The sequence below is a fragment of the Cornus florida genome, unplaced genomic scaffold (assembly GCF_030987335.1).
Source record: "Cornus florida cultivar Cherokee Brave unplaced genomic scaffold, ASM3098733v1 CherokeeBrave_3.0.0_Hap2_Chr04, whole genome shotgun sequence".
NCBI classification, from domain to species: domain Eukaryota; kingdom Viridiplantae; phylum Streptophyta; class Magnoliopsida; order Cornales; family Cornaceae; genus Cornus; species Cornus florida.
The window spans coordinates 858,223-874,154 of NW_026775574.1; the positions used below are offsets into that span (position 1 = coordinate 858,223).

A 15,932-nucleotide genomic window follows, 5' to 3' on the forward strand; every position below is an offset into this window, starting at 1 on the left:
TACCAACAAATTCAGAACTATTAATAAATTCAGAACTTTTAATTCATTCTTTTTTATCACCTTTAGAAGGGAAGTGAATAAATTCATAATTGTTAAAAATCTAATACATTCAAAATTACTAATTCAATAATAAACAATCAGTCACAATTCAAAATTTAATAATAAACAATCAAAATTTAATAATATACAATCAGTCACAATTCAAAATTCAATCACCAAAATAATAATAATAATAATAAGAAAAAATAAATAAATTCATGTAATAAATTGATAAGACATAATTAAGAGTGGGTCATAGAATTGATAGTTTTTATGTTAGAAACTTCTAATTTGAATTGTATGATTATATTATATTATATATATATATATATATAACATATCGGTCCTATATTTTTCTGATCTCACAAATTTAGGCCCGGATTTTTGTACACCCCTACCACTTTTATCCTTTCATTTCCATTTTCCAAACCATACCTCTTTCAAATCCTAATCCTTAAGTGATAATTATTCATAATTTAAGTGATAATTAATCATAATTTTCAAATTTCATGGTTTTCATGGTTATATATCAAAAAAATCAAATTTTATTTGATATATGAGTAAGTGAATATTAGGATGATATTTAAAAGAAAAAAATAAAAATAAATATTGAGATGATAATTATTGGATCTATATATGTGTAATAAAATTTAAAGAAAAAAGAAAAGAAAGATCTCTAATAAATAAAAAATAAAAATAAAAATATTTGAACTAAAAATCCCATCGATCCTAACTATGAAATAAATCAACGCCAAGAAGATCGCACGAGAAAGGCAGGTGGGACCGTCCATCATGAAGATCAGATGAGAAAGGCAGGTGGGACAGTCCATGAATGGCAATTCTGTAGCTGCGGAGAAGATCAGGGATCTCAATGTTGACGTTGCTGATCCTGAGCGGGGCCGAGGCATGCACCACCAGATTCTTCCCCTCTTTCATGGTGGGCAACTCCGTCAACGGCGGTAGCCTCTCCAAATCAGAGGCGGTGAGCAACATGTTGGGCACGATGTGGAACCTCAAATTGCGAAGGTAGATATTGAAATTACAAGAATGGTGGAGGGAAGCGTCGTCGAGAGCGAACAACGTCATATTGTGAAGGCCCACTAGTTGATCGTACTCCCCCAGCAGCGCTACACTCAGCCTGCCATAACCGAGCGCCTGCAGATGCACCATCGCACTATTTAGCATCATCGCCATGGAATAAAGGAATGTCTCTGTCTCTGGGAACTGCTCAATAGTGGGTCGCGGCTGCGGATAAGGTACCAAAAACCTAGCACTTATCATTGATTGCTCGCACCGCCGGCACTGTGTGCATGGGTCTATGAATCCTTCCGTGGTTGAGATCGAGATCGAGATCATGAAGATAAAGATGGATGCTATTGAAACAGCTTTAGCCATGTGTAGGTGTAACAATTTGTTTAACTAAAAAGCCAAAAAATAAAAAATAAAAAATAAAAATAAGACTCACTCAAATAAAAAAGAACAACTCGGAGAAAAACTTATAATGCACAATGATTTTTATTATTGGTCTCGCTTCTATTTATATACAAAAAGAAGATGAAATTATGGTAGAATTCTTTATGCTTGACACGTTATTTACTTATAAAATTCATTCCATATACAAGTTAAGTTTATTTCCTTCTACAATTCTTTCCATGTAGAATTTTTCCAAACCAAAACTTCTTTTCATTTAGGATTCTTTACCATGTAGGAATTGATTAATCTTGGACCATCTAACCCGAGAACCTGTCACTAATATTTTTGGTAGAAAAATAATTAAAAAATACCTTATGAGGTTGCTTATTCTCTATTATATATACCCTAATATATAGGGAGACACTGAACAATCTGAATATATATGGCTTGTTTGCTTTTAAGAACTCCTCCTCTTTTGGTAACACTTGGAATATATTCTATAGCATGTTACTCTGTTTTGTTATAATATGTTCTATAATTAATATATATATATAACATTACTTTATACGGTAACTTTTTAAACTTACCGTTATTACCATATATAACATTATCTTATATATATATATAACATTATATATAACATTAGTAGCGGTCTTAATTTACCCTTATTACCATATATAACATTATTTTATATGATAATGACTTGCTCTCCACACATTACCTTTTCTATATAATACCAGGGCGGAGGGGCTGGCAGGGGCAATGGCCCCCCCTAATTTTTTGGAATTTTTTTTTTAGTATAGGTAAAAATATACTAAAAATAAAATAATATAACATAGATGATATAAAATCTATACTTGGCCCCCCTAAGGAAAAAAAAATTATTTCTTTAATTAGCATTTAACAAAAGATTGTTTATATATAATCTAAAAGAACCGGATTTAATCGACGACTATAGAACCCCAGAAAAATTTAATGTGGCTATCTTAAAATTTCAACTCAAATATCGTTTTTTCTATAATATTACTATCTTAAATCTTTCTAATTCAAGCAATTCTTTCCATAACCTTATTATCCTAAAATTTCATCTCATACATGATTCTTTCCATCACTTTTAATTTTTTTTTTTTTTATTGGAATGTTTTTGTAAGAATTCTATAAGAAATTAATTTTTACAAAATCGATGATTTAAGAATCTAAATTCTTATTTTATTAATTTGTGTGTTAACATCTAAATATTATTATAGGAACTCTTAAATTACTCCTTGATAGTGGCGTAGCCACCTAAGGACAAGTGGGGGCATAACTCAGTTAAAAAAAGCCTGTATAGTTTTCTGGAAACAGTTTTTTGTTTTCTGAGTTCTTGAGAAATGTTTTTAGAAAACTGAGCCAATCAAGCCCTAACTTTTGGAAATATTTTGCACAAAGTGACCGTTCTCATACTTGAATCTCTCTCTTCAAGCTTGTCAGCCCGAGCTCTTACCACTGCACCAAGCACTGACCCCTGATTTTAAAAATAGCCTAGGACTTTTGCTGGGGAACTTTCAGTTTTCAGATTTGGATTGTGGTTTGATACGATGGTCTGTTCTCTATTTAGTTTCATAGTTCCTATTATATGTGTCTCTCCATTAATTTGGTGCAGTTGGCATTGGCTGCTTTGCGCAAGTCAAATGAAGTTCATGGTGTTTTTGACTTTGAGAGGTTTGAATTGCTTCTGCAAGTATTTAACAAATTAATTTCTTGCAGCTCACCTACCTTTCTTGGCTAAAAAATTGTTTTGTTTTGTCAAATGATTTCTGTGCAGATATCTTGGGAGCATCCTCTCTCACCAGCATCCTGCACACACCATCTCAGAGCTCACTGTTCCTCTGAATGCCATTGATTTTTTGGTATGACTATATCAAGTCAATTGTAATTCAATTTAGTTATGATGCATACTTCTTTTCTTCTTTTTCTTGGCTATATTATTCCTATTTTAACTCTGTTCTCTAAAAATAGTTCAGAAGAACAAGATATTTTAGCTGTTTCCAGAGAAACAGAAAGGCTTTTCTGAAATTTTGTTTTAGCTCAGTCAACCAAACATACCTACTTTTAACTTTTTGCTGGCTTTCATTATAGGCAAGTAAACTTGAGACCCCGACTGCTGCGGATATGAAGCATGTTGACCGGAAGCTCAAATCATGTCGGGATCCTGGCTCACATGACAAGTACTATATTTACACTTGACATATATAGAAGTAACCATTTTTGCTTATCACGTGTCTGTGTGTGTGTAGTAGTGATTATTGTTAATCCAATCTTCTCTCTCGTGATAATTCATTGATTCAGTAGTAAGAAACGGAAGCACAGGTCCAGAGAGAGTTCAAACGCAATGCATAACATGCCTTCAGCACTGTATGTTCTGCCACATAATTTTGGTTCTCTTACGTCTTACATAGTCTGGTTTTAATTTTTCATTTGGGTGCATCTCATTACCAGTTTTCACTAGGAATCAATAATGGTGCGACATCATGCTACCAGGGGTTGTACCTTTGTCACCTAGAAGGCATGTTAATCGACGACAATAGATAGAACCCCGATAAAAATTTAATGTGGCTATCTTAAAATTTCAAGTATGAGAACGGTCACTTTGTGCAAAATATTTCCAAAAGTTAGGGCTTGATTGGCTCAGTTTTCTAAAAACAGTTCTCAAGAACTCAGAAAACAAAAAACTGTTTTCAGAAAACTATACAGGCTTTTTTTAACTGAGTTTTTAGAAACTATCAATCAAACAGGTTATCTTACAGTTTTCTAATTTTCAGTTCCCAGAACAGACAACTGAACCACATAGACCCTAGGTCAGTCTCCAATCTTCACCTCGCATAGGCGGGGCTAACACGAAGTAATGGACTTGTTTTAGAGTGTTCTCGTCCCACATTGGATTTCAATGAATAGCGATAGAGAGATGAGAAAGATAGTGAAGTTGGAGGAAGAAGAATACGGTATGAAGTTGGGGCTTGGCACGAGAATGACTTCTTTGGTAACTGATTGGCAAAAATGAGAAATGGATGAAAATTATTGATCAGGATAGGATGAGTTGGCAAATTTTCATTGGACATGGGGATACAATAACCGCGTCAGCAATTAAAGTTGGATATCACAAGAACGGCGTAGTTCAATTAATGGACAAAACGGTAATTTCATTTCTCCGTTAATGGCTGCTTGACACCGTGTATTTTTGTTAGTTGGGGGGTATTTTTGTTAGGTGGTGGCCGGGGGGGGGGGGGGGGGGGGGGGGGGGGGGGGGGGTGTTGTTGTTGGGCGGGCGGGAGAGGATTTACCCATGAGATTATTAATCCTTTACCCACTGGTGATAATGCAAGATCCTGTTTTGGGTTACGGGAGTCGAGGTTTGAACCCTGGCAAGTAGGGAAGACCTGTTTATAAGCTTTTGTTTTCCAAGCGGGCTGGAAGAAGTAGCAAAAGCCCTCTCAAATATGAGAAAGCCGGGTCAGTCCACCAGAAATTTTTTTCACCAACATTGGCCCAATAAGTTTTCCAAACACTTCCAGTAGGCATGGAGCTGGTGAAAGGAGGATCCTCCTGCTGCATACATCAACTTATGTTCACAGGGCTTTTATGAAGGTAAACACTCTCTAGAGATTCCAAGGCTTAAACCACTGGCACAACCCGACTCTGCCAAACCAAAACCACAATATCCCACCAACAGTCACTTACCTAACGTCCCTATCTCCTCCTCGTACAGAACCAACAGCCACTAGAGAGGAGCATATCTAACAGCCACAAGTGAATCCAAAATTTAACAGCTAGACCATTTCCCATCCTACAAATCAACGCTCCATTCAAGACAGATGAACCCTGATTTGAACTGCAGATTAAAGAGCTCAACTCTTTGGGGCCAACACTGACTGGAACCTTAGGACCTCATCCGGAAGGCCTGATGGATCGATGAGGAGGCAGTCAATTTTAGATAGAACATTGTTCATTTCAGCCGTATTCTTTCAAACCTAGCTCACACATTTCCTTAGAATTGCAGACCTTATCTAAAGAGGGCAGATGAATCTTGGGAAAGTTCTCATTGCTAGCCCACAGGAAATCACAATTACATTTATCAGAAGTCTCTCAACTTCCATAATGTACATGATCTGCATAGGAGAAGATTAAATTTGTGTTAATAGGCCCTCACTTGTGACCTCCAGTAATTTTAGTATACTTATTACAATGTTTGACCAGTCAAAGTTTGTAATTTGAAGGTCATATTCTGTTTATCATAATAGGGAGAGTATCTATGCAATTAAAACAAACAAAGCAAAACAATTTTAAAATTTTTACAGAAAATGAAATTCAACAATTCACCCTTGAACTATTATTTCGTCTAAACTCGACGAATAGTGTATGCAAAACTGCCTAGAAGTTTATAGAGCTTGAAGAATTATTGAAACTTCTGTACGTCTAACGAGCAAAAGGTAATTAAAAATCCCATAGGGGAAAAAAATTCAGAAGTTCAAACAAAATCTAAAACCTTTATACACACTCCAAAAGTTAGAGCTCCAGACAAGGTTGCTATATTATCTTTCCACAATTTACAGAAAAAAAATATGCAAAAGGTTCTGAAGTTTGGAAGTACATTCAAAGAAATCAAGTTTACAGGAGGAAGTTTGAATGATGAAAAAAACCTGCCCAGGAGGGAATAAAAGTGGTGCATCTGTAAGCACTGTCTTATCTACTTCCTTCATAGCAGTTTTATGCAAAGCCTACAGTGACATTGAACGTCAGATCAGATGAGCACATTAATGGGATTGGAGCAAAAAGCCAGTTAACCCAGATAGAATGATATCCCCACGTTTTGTGGATGGAGAACAGGATAAGAATTAAACAGAATCATATTGTATTAAACAGATTGATATCAATGTACAGAATTCCCATCACCTCTACTATTGAGACAAATTAAATGGGAAAAAAATTTAAAACGCTCCAGAGGGGGACAATCTATAATAGGGAAATGGTATCCACCACTCAACCACAAAAGGAAGAAACAAATATTGGATTATTGATTTGCTAAATTGTATAAGAACTACATTTTGTTGAACTAGTGGACCAAGACCACTCAAGACAGTTAAACAAAATAATGGCTTAACCATCCCCCACGTATCAAAAAAAAAAAAAATGGCTTAACCATCCCCCACCAACAAGAAAAATAAAAAATAAAAAACCAAAGCACACTTCCTTGAGTTAGGTGATTTGGATAATACCAAAAAGAGATGCCATCCGGCCCATCCCTCGAAAAGGCTATTTAGAATTTAATAGAAGTGTGATATAATAATGGTAAAACTAAATTTTAACAATACAAAGGATCACACAAAAATAATACAAACAATATTCAGTCACCAAAATTAGAGAATAAGGCTAACAAATACCTTGAACATTTCAACCTGCTCATTCTTGGCTTGGATGAACTCCTAAAGGGCCAACAGTAATTGTCAAAAATTAGCCGCACAAGGTAGAAAAGAAATCAAATTAATCATACAGCAAGGCAAGCACTGACTAGAAAAGAAAAGTAGTTTCCCTTGTATATATATAAAATCAAAATCATGTGTAAGAAAGTGATTGACAAACTGACCTCCAGATCATTGACAAAGCCTTCAAGCGCACGATATGGAGCATAAACTATAAGATCAAATTCCAGAGTCTGCAAAATGAAAGGTAATTTATTTAAAGTTAAAAACAATATGAAAACAGAAGCAAAAAAGAGAGAAAAATTACATGTGAGTCATATCCATGCCTGAAGAACAAGCATCTCGTTATTGAGGATCACTTGATGGTCCTGTTCAAGCCCCTTACCTAGCTCCTCTGCAGCCACACGATTTTCCTCCGCCTTACAAGCTGCATATATGCATGTTAACCTGTGTATATAAAAAATGGTTCAGTGAATTTGGATCAAATGACAATCAAGGAATCAGTGTTATCAAAGGCCCAACGCACGCTAAGGCGCTAGAGGTCCTTTGGAGCCTAGGCACAAGGCAAGAAGCGCGCCTGCGTGAAGCGAGGCGCACAATTGAAAATTTAATTTACTATTAAAGCATATTCATATTCCATATTAAAGGCACAAATGTTGTCAAAGGTGCACCTGGGTACACAATAGGCGCAAGTGTTGCGCCTGTATGAGTCTGGAGCCTAGGCGCACGCCTTTAACGACACTGCAAGGCATGCATATTCGAATGCAAGCGAGAAAAATCTAGTACTATTTTCATCTTTCAAAAAAATGATGAGTTTATAAGTATAAAACACAGAGTAAGGATGCAGTTACATTGGCAAGAAACAAGAGAAAAACTGATGATTTTCTTCATAGTTTCTGAGGTACTTTGGTGCAATAAAGAAAAAAATTTAATAGATTAAGCCACATGAGCATTACCAACTATATGCCATAACTGTACATTAGATAAAAATCTATCTTACATAATGTGTTTTGGATGATGTTCCATCACTGGCCATTGCAGATAAAACCTTTTAAAGTATATGAGAGCTGTTGCCTACAAAATGTAGAGCAATTTCAGATGGGAAACTCTAGATCATAAATACAACCTTTTCTTTGCCATGGGAAGGAGGAGCCACATACCTGAATTTTGTGTGGAAATCCGAAGCCATTACATGCATCTTGAATTTTAGATTCCTAGAATGCTCGTAGAAGTTGTTCTTCTTCAATCTTAAGCGGTTTTCGACGAGAATGCTTTTCAACTAATGAAGATATAATAAAAATAAATATGAGATGAGCACAGAAAAGGTAAGAAATTCTGTCTATCCTTAACCTAGCAAGAAAAGAACTTCTTCAAAAGAGATTCACATAAATTACTATATATAAATGCAATTCTAAACAAAAGGGTTTACTGTTATCTTTTGCATCAATTTGAGGTTCTGGATACAACAAGGACCCATCAATGTCTACTTCCATTTGTGTTGTTCCATACTACACAATAAATAGAAATGATTAGTATGTGTGACTAATAAGTCTTAGTATGACACCATAGTGAATTATTCTGAATTTAAAATAAATAAATAAAAACAATAAACAACTCGCAACAGGATAAAATCCCAAAAAAAAAAAAAAAAAAGTAATAAAGAAGAAAAAAGAGGTAGTTAAAGAGTCTAAAGATTTGGTTAACTGGTTTGTTAATTGGGTTAGGTACTTCAACAGGTTTTTATAATAACTATTAGATACTTGCAAAATCCGCAAACATTTCCAGTTCAATAGTATCCAAATTAAAAGCACAACAACTCATTAAATCCATATCAACATAAATGGTAAGATACAAGAAGTACAAAGATAAGCATCAATACAAGTTCAGATTAACATTGAAGCTTCTACGATGACTGGTAATATATGTTACATTGACTCAAGTCCAGATATATTTCTAAGCATCAAATTCATCAGATCCTCAAATTGTTAGAATTGAAATACAGCCCAATACACATATTCATGTTATAGCAAGCTGCAAGTCCATAATGTAAAGAGAAAATACTTTTGATCATATTGGGAGGATTCGCATTGATGGGATTTGGGTGATGAGGGACGAGGACCTCCGGAACAGTTTTGTGTCTTGTTTTTCAGCAGCTCTTTACGGAGACTGCTAGCTGGAGGCCGTTGCTCGATGGGCTGGAGTTCTCGAGGATCTCCATTGAGGATAGGGACTAGCTTGAGAGGCCGTTTGGGAGGAAGAGGTGCTGGAGGCTCGGAGGAGCTGTGATGGTGACAAGGCTCCAGGCCCAGATGGTTTTTTCTTTGGCTTTCTTTCAACATAATTGGGAGGTGGTGAAGCCTGAGGTGATGGGTACTTTGAGTTTTTTTCATTCTGAAGGGTACTTTGAGAAGAGTCTCAATGCATCCTTCATTACCTTATTCCAAGAAGGGTGTTGCAGTGGAGGCTAAGGACTTTAGACCGATTAGTTTGGTGGGAGCTGTTTACAAGATTCTACCTAAAGTTTTAGCAATCCGTCTAAGGAGAGTTCTGAAAGAGGTGATCTCGGTGTCCCAGAATGCTTTCATTGGCGGCGGTCAGAATTTGGATTTGGTCTTGGTTGCTAGTGAGTGTTTCGAACCCAGAGCTAGAAGTGGTGTTCCGGGGATTATTTGCAAGTTGGACATTGAGAAGGCTTATGATCATGTTTGCTGGAATTTCTTGTTGCATTTGCTCGAGAGGATGGGTTTTGGTCCTAGATGGATGAATTTGATTTACCAAAAGCATCTCGACGGCGCAGTTCTCAGTCTTAGTTAATGGATCCCCAGCTGGTTTCTTCACTAGCTCTAGAGGTTTGCGCCAAGGCGACCCTCTTTCTCCATTTTTGTTCATCATTGTAATGAAGGATTTCAGTAGATTGATGAGGAGAGCGGAAGATTTGGGTTTTTATTCGAGGTTTCGTGGTGGGAAATAGCCCTAATCAGCTGGTTATCTCTCATTTGCTCTTTGTGGATGTCACCATCGTCTTTCGTGATGCTAGGGTGGATCAGTTGAGGTTTTTTAGGTGTATTCTGGCCCGTTTTTAGTCATCTCAGGGTTAAAGATCAACATTGGGAAGAGCGAGTTGGTTCTAGTTGGGGCAGTCAACAAAATTCAAGATTTAGCAAATATTCTTGGGTGTGGTGTTGGCACGCCCCCACTAACTTAACTAGGTCTTCCCTTGGGGGAAGTTTCGAGGACTTCATTTTGGGATCCTGTGGTTGAGCGATTCAAGAGAAGACTTTCTGGGTGAAAGAAGCAATATCTTTCAAAAAGGGGGAAGATTATTCTTATGAAGAGCACTCTTTCAAATCTTCCTACCTATTTTATGTCTCTGTTTCCGATGCCGAAAACCGTTATTCAAAGATTATATATGATTTAGAGGAATTTCATGTGGGGTGGTATTGGTGATGACTTACCATTTGATGAACTGTGAGCTGGTGTGCACCCCTATTCAAAAAGGGGGCTTGGGTATCCAGAGATTGGACTTGTTCAACAAGGCTTCGTTAGGTAAATGGTTATGAAGATTCGGGTGTGAGATGTCCCATTTATGGAGGAGAGTCATTGTTTGCCAGCATGGGGAGGGTGACGGTGGGTGGTTAACTAGGGAGGCGAGATTTCCAACAGGTGTGGGAATTTGGAAGGTTATGCGGAAAAGGTGGAATGAGTTTTCCAAACATATTCGGTTTAGAGTTCGGAGTGGGAATCTCATCAGGTCTTGGGAGGATCTCTGGTGTGGGGACATTGTTCTGGCCGTAGGTTCCCTCGGTTGTTCAAGATTGCTTCGAGTAGACATGCTTTGGTTGCCAACTGTTATCAACTTGATAGCCGCCTAGAGGGAGGTCGACTTGGGATGTGAAGTTTCGTAGAGAGTTTCATGATTGGGAGCTTACGGAGGTTGCCGAGTTCTTAGCTTTGCTCTACAGCCAGGTGGTGGAGGGGGTGGGGATGGATGAGATTCGGTGGGTGGGTTCGCCAAGGGGTGTTTGAGGTTAGGGCTTTTTATCATAGTCTTGTGGAGATTCCAAGTCACTCTTTCCCATGAAAGGCAATTTGGAGGTCAAAAACCCCCTTGAAGGTGGCAATTTCTGCGTGGTGTGCCACTCATGGAAGCATTCTCACTCAACAATCTCAGAAAGAGAAGGCAAATCATGGTTAATTGGTGTTGCATGTGCAAGAGGACAAAGGAAACTGTGAACCACCTCCTTCACTGCCAGTGGCGAGGGAGGTTTGGGTTATGTTTTTGGTTGCGCTTGGTTTGTATTGGGTGTTCCCAAGATCCGAGAGGGTATCTAGTTGAGAGCCGAGCCAGGAATGTTTCGAGGGCCATCCCACTTTGTTTATGGTGGACTCCTATTTGGACTCTCAAATATAGTATACTTCATACTTTATTCTTTTGGGTTAATGGGCGTAATTGTAAATCTTTGGGGCGTATTTTGGACTTTGTGGATAGCTTGAAGCTTTAGTTGTCGCCTTTGGCGTCTTGTGTACTCCTTGGGAGTGCTCCTCTCTTGAGCGCCTTTTTTTAATGAAATCTTATTTTGTTTTTTTATATTATAATTCTTATGTTCATGTATAAATTATCAAGCACTCCACGTTCAATTTTCCCTATTTCAATTGCCTAAAGCAGGTGGGAACTGGTTAGGAGAAGCATTAGAGCATGGACTTATGTGTGTCAACTGTCAAGCACTGATCGAAGGGATTTAGTAGCTTCTGTAATATTTGGACTAAGATTTTAGATTGGCAATGTAAATATTGTAAAAGGTTAAGATTCTTTCCACCCATCCTTGTAAGTTCAATTTTTTTTAACCTTCTTTGGCCATTAATATTATATCTAATAATTTGCTAAAAATCAACTTTATTTGTCTTGGAGCTTGACAAGAATGACTTGTATTTTTCTTCTTTCAAAAACCTCGTCCAAGAACTTGTCTAGAGAAGATCAAAGCGACAAAGTGTTGGAGCAGGGTCCGTGGCATGAAAAATTGGTTAAAATTTGTGAAATGTTTAGAAATAGGAAAAAGGCTTTGCACTTTAATGATAGTACCAAATCATCCTTATTTTCTTATCAGTAGTGCTATGATGAGAAATCATTTTTAAAATTAACATGCACATCTTCTTTTGATTTGAAGGGAGAATGCAAATCATTTGCATCCAAATAAATAAATATATGTTAATCTTGATCTGAGAGCAGCCAAGAATAGAAATGGTATATTTTGATGTGCTTGTTTGTTTGTTTCTTTCCAACTTTTTTTTCTTCTAATTTTTTATTTAAAACTCAACTTATTTTCTCTAGGTTTGTGAAGTTAATATTTACTCGTGATTCATAGAGTGAATTATTTTTTATTTTTTTGTGAATTCTTCAATTTTTTGTTTTTGAATTTTTTTTTTTTTTCTTTTCCAGATCTATTAAAAGTTCATTTGTAATATAAAATGTCTATTTCATCACGTGCATCACGCATGGATTACACTCGTTTTCTAAAATGTGAAATAACTACACAACTGTGAAAAGGCATAATACCAAATTTCGAGATATGTATCTGTATGTCTTGATACATGCATAACTACATACATATATGTGTGTGTGTATAAAGAGAGAGAGAAGCACAGATACACTAATGAAGCAAGAGTTTCTTCATACCTTCTCTAGTGTTTGTCTTGCTCTTTGATTGGCAGCACTGTATTTATCCTTCTGTACAAAATTATTTTCAGATGTTGCATCGAGTAATAACTAAATAACTAAAAATTGAAATATATATATATATACATAAACACACACACATATATATATCTATTCCACACAATAGTTTTGGATAACCATTAACTGTAGAGAAGAAGGAAAGATGAAAAAAAGAAGAAAGAAAGCAAAGGCAATCGGAGGTCTCAAGCCAATAATTTCAGAGCCTAAGGAAAGCAAAAAGAAAAAAACTATTATTTGGCTTAGTTGAATTCTGATTCTGTTGTTTTTTCAACAACCTAAAGAAGAAGACCAAAAAGATTTGAAATTTACTTGTGTTTTCCTCCATTTCCTCAACAACCCAACAGCAAAACAAATACTACTACATCTTAATATTAATAATGGCAATTAATTAGCAGAATAGTAGGGAAAAAGGAAGTTTGTTTTACCAGATCCTGGGGAGATAAGATCCACTTGGGTCGGTGAGTCTAAGTCAGAAAATCGGCCATTTGTTGATGGCAACTAGCTTGACTTTACAGGGTGAGAATCAATCCGCTGCCACTGCCACTGCCACTGGCTAGTCAAATGACATCCCTGTATGCTTGCTATATGTGTGTGTATGTATATATGTATTGTTGGCCTGCCTAAAAAAGGCCTTTCTTTCTCACAGTCAGTCACTGAATTGAATCATATGCAAAGAGAGTGCGCCAAAAACCAAAAGATCAATGATATAACATAAGTGAAAGGTTCATGAAAAAATGTAATAAAGACTATTAATCAAAAGATCCAGTGAAAATTACTTACACAATTTTAGGAACAGTGAAATAACAAGCACATATCATGTCACTTCCAAGCCTATAAAGTACAAATTGAAAGAAGAATAATCAATAAAAATGTCCTTACATCCAACCGAACAAATTATTTAGAGAAAAGAAATGAGAAGTAAGATATATACACAGAGCATTTATTCTTCTGGAGTAAACACACAGAACAAATTAGGGTTTTTGTTGGTTAAACTAATGAAGAAAAGTAAAGTAAAGGTCAATGAAATTAGGGTTTTTCTTGGCTTTCGCTCCCTTTTCGAGCGCTTTTTTATGCAATTTTACTTATCAAAAAACAAAAAAGAGAATGAATGCAGGTTCGCTTAGGCTTAGGTTGTGCTTTGAAGAAGAAGAAGAAGACACTTTGATACAAATAGATACCAGGTTCTTAACTTCTTATTATTCGTTCCCACTTCTGTGTACCAAGTTATTCAGCCAGCCCAAGTTCGATTTAATAACCAGAATTTGATCCACCAGCTCACTGACCCATATTAAACTTCAAACATATCAACCCAATTGTTGACCCAGTCAAGCTGGGAAAAGTAAAAAAGAGGTCTAATCCAGATTGCTAGCCCAAATCAGTTCAATCCCATTTAGAACTCCAATTGTTTCAACGGGAAAAAAAAATTCCTTAAAAAACATTCTGTATGTAAACCGTTTTCATGTAAAAGGTTCTTATTTTTTGTATTTTTAGGTGTTTCGCAAAGATCCTAAAAATATTTTTCAGTGTTTGGCTTCTAAAAATGTTTTAAAGTGAAAATCAAATCTCTTATGAATATCAAACTTGCTTTCTTAAAAAGCCTATAATGCTTTCTTACACAGCCATTAATTCGCTCAAGTCACTGATTATTCAATCTCTCTCTCCCTCTCTCTCTCTCTCTCACACACACACACACACACCCACCCCCCCCCCCCCCCGCGTCCATTAGTCTAACTATTTCTATTCGAACAATCTCATTAGATAATATTTATAAAAACACCCAATTCTAACAACTACCCATCTATTATCTCCAACAAAATTACCTGCTAAGTCGTTGATAATTACGTAGTTGACAAGAAAATGTCAAAAAATAATTGAAAGAAAAAAAAATATGAAAACTAATTTGTGCATTCAATTTTTAAAAATTATTTCCCACATTCACATCCTTCAAGTGTAAGGGTAGAAATAAATCACAATATCAACAATGATTCATATTAACTCAATAAAATCAAATTGTGCACATGACCGAACATAACTTGACACAAATTAAAAACCTACAACAATATATTGCCAAGGAAATACAAAATACTAAAAGAAATAATTATATAGATAAAAATTAGTTAAAATTTGACAGCTGAAAGCAAGTATTTAGCCAAAAAGAAAGAACAAAAATAATCTTTGCAACGATATTAAATTGTATCCTTGAGTTGACGGATTAAGCCTACAACATCTTCAAAATAATATTTTCCAGCAGGTCTGAATGAACTTTAAGTGTTGAAAATTTTAACTACTTAAAATGAGACTACCTGCAGCAATCAAAATTGACAATTTATCTTGGACAAATTTGTTCAAAGCCAAGAAAAGATAACAATTACATTTACAAGTAGGTTCACTGAGAATAATGAGGTATAAAAAACATTATGTTATGTTCCTCTCCACCAGGAACATTAGCATCAGAAAGAATCACCTTAATATATAAATTAATGTATCATAGTAAATATTATCATTGGTGCCAATTAAATTCAAATAAGTAGAGTACAAGGAAAAAGATGATGTCTGCATTTGTAACCCATGCAATGCACTAAGTAATATGTTGGTTCTTTTTTAAATGTACATTTTCAGAGTGGATAATTCATTACAGATTTGCTCAACCTTTATCCCACTCCGACCTGCATCATTGTCTATCCATCGACATATGCATCTTTGTAAATATCGCAAGTAGACTTAAAAGTTCTTTCTAAAAATGGATTGATTGAATAGCAGGAATCTTTAAAGCACATATTAAACACATCAAGATTGAAGTAATCAGAATAATATCAAACTAAAAAACACACATTTCTACATTTGAAAGAGAGGAAAGAAGAAACCTGAAATTGAAAATTGAAAAGGTTTTATGCCAAACCAAAAGACCATCATGGGGAGAAGTACGCCACTGGAGGGTGCATGATTATAAGGAAATGACCATCATGGGGAGGGACAAGTGGGGGCAATTGCCCCCACTGAACTTTTAATTTTTTATTTTTTATTTTTTTTATATGGAAAGATTTTATGGTTTGACAGTGCACATGTATATATATATATATATATATACACTATATATATAAAATCAAAAGCTCGTTCACAGTTTTACACTTTCCCACAAAATATAATATTTTTTCTACTTTCCTAAAATATTATATTCTACTTTCCCAAATAATTTGATATTTTTTTGACTTTTTCAAAATATAATATTCTTTCCCACTTTTTCCAAAAAATACAAGATATTATCACATTTTTAATTTTACCATAAGCAA

The 15,932-nt window shown here is 35.6% G+C and overlaps 1 protein-coding gene and 1 pseudogene across 1 annotated transcript; one reads left to right on the plus strand and one right to left on the minus strand.

The window, feature by feature from the left end:
- Window positions 1–3,067: 3,067 nt before the first annotated feature.
- Window positions 3,068–3,916, plus strand: LOC132305539 (cyclin-H1-1-like). Its single transcript, XM_059803170.1, has 4 exons — window positions 3,068–3,153; window positions 3,257–3,341; window positions 3,571–3,659; window positions 3,781–3,916. The coding sequence occupies exons 1-4, from the start codon at window positions 3,068–3,070 to the stop codon at window positions 3,899–3,901; spliced, it is 381 nt and encodes a 126-aa protein (XP_059659153.1). The 3' UTR covers window positions 3,902–3,916.
- A 1,872-nt stretch (window positions 3,917–5,788) lies between these two features.
- LOC132302419 (cyclin-H1-1-like) lies at window positions 5,789–13,812 on the minus strand (annotated as a pseudogene).
- Window positions 13,813–15,932: the final 2,120 nt, after the last annotated feature.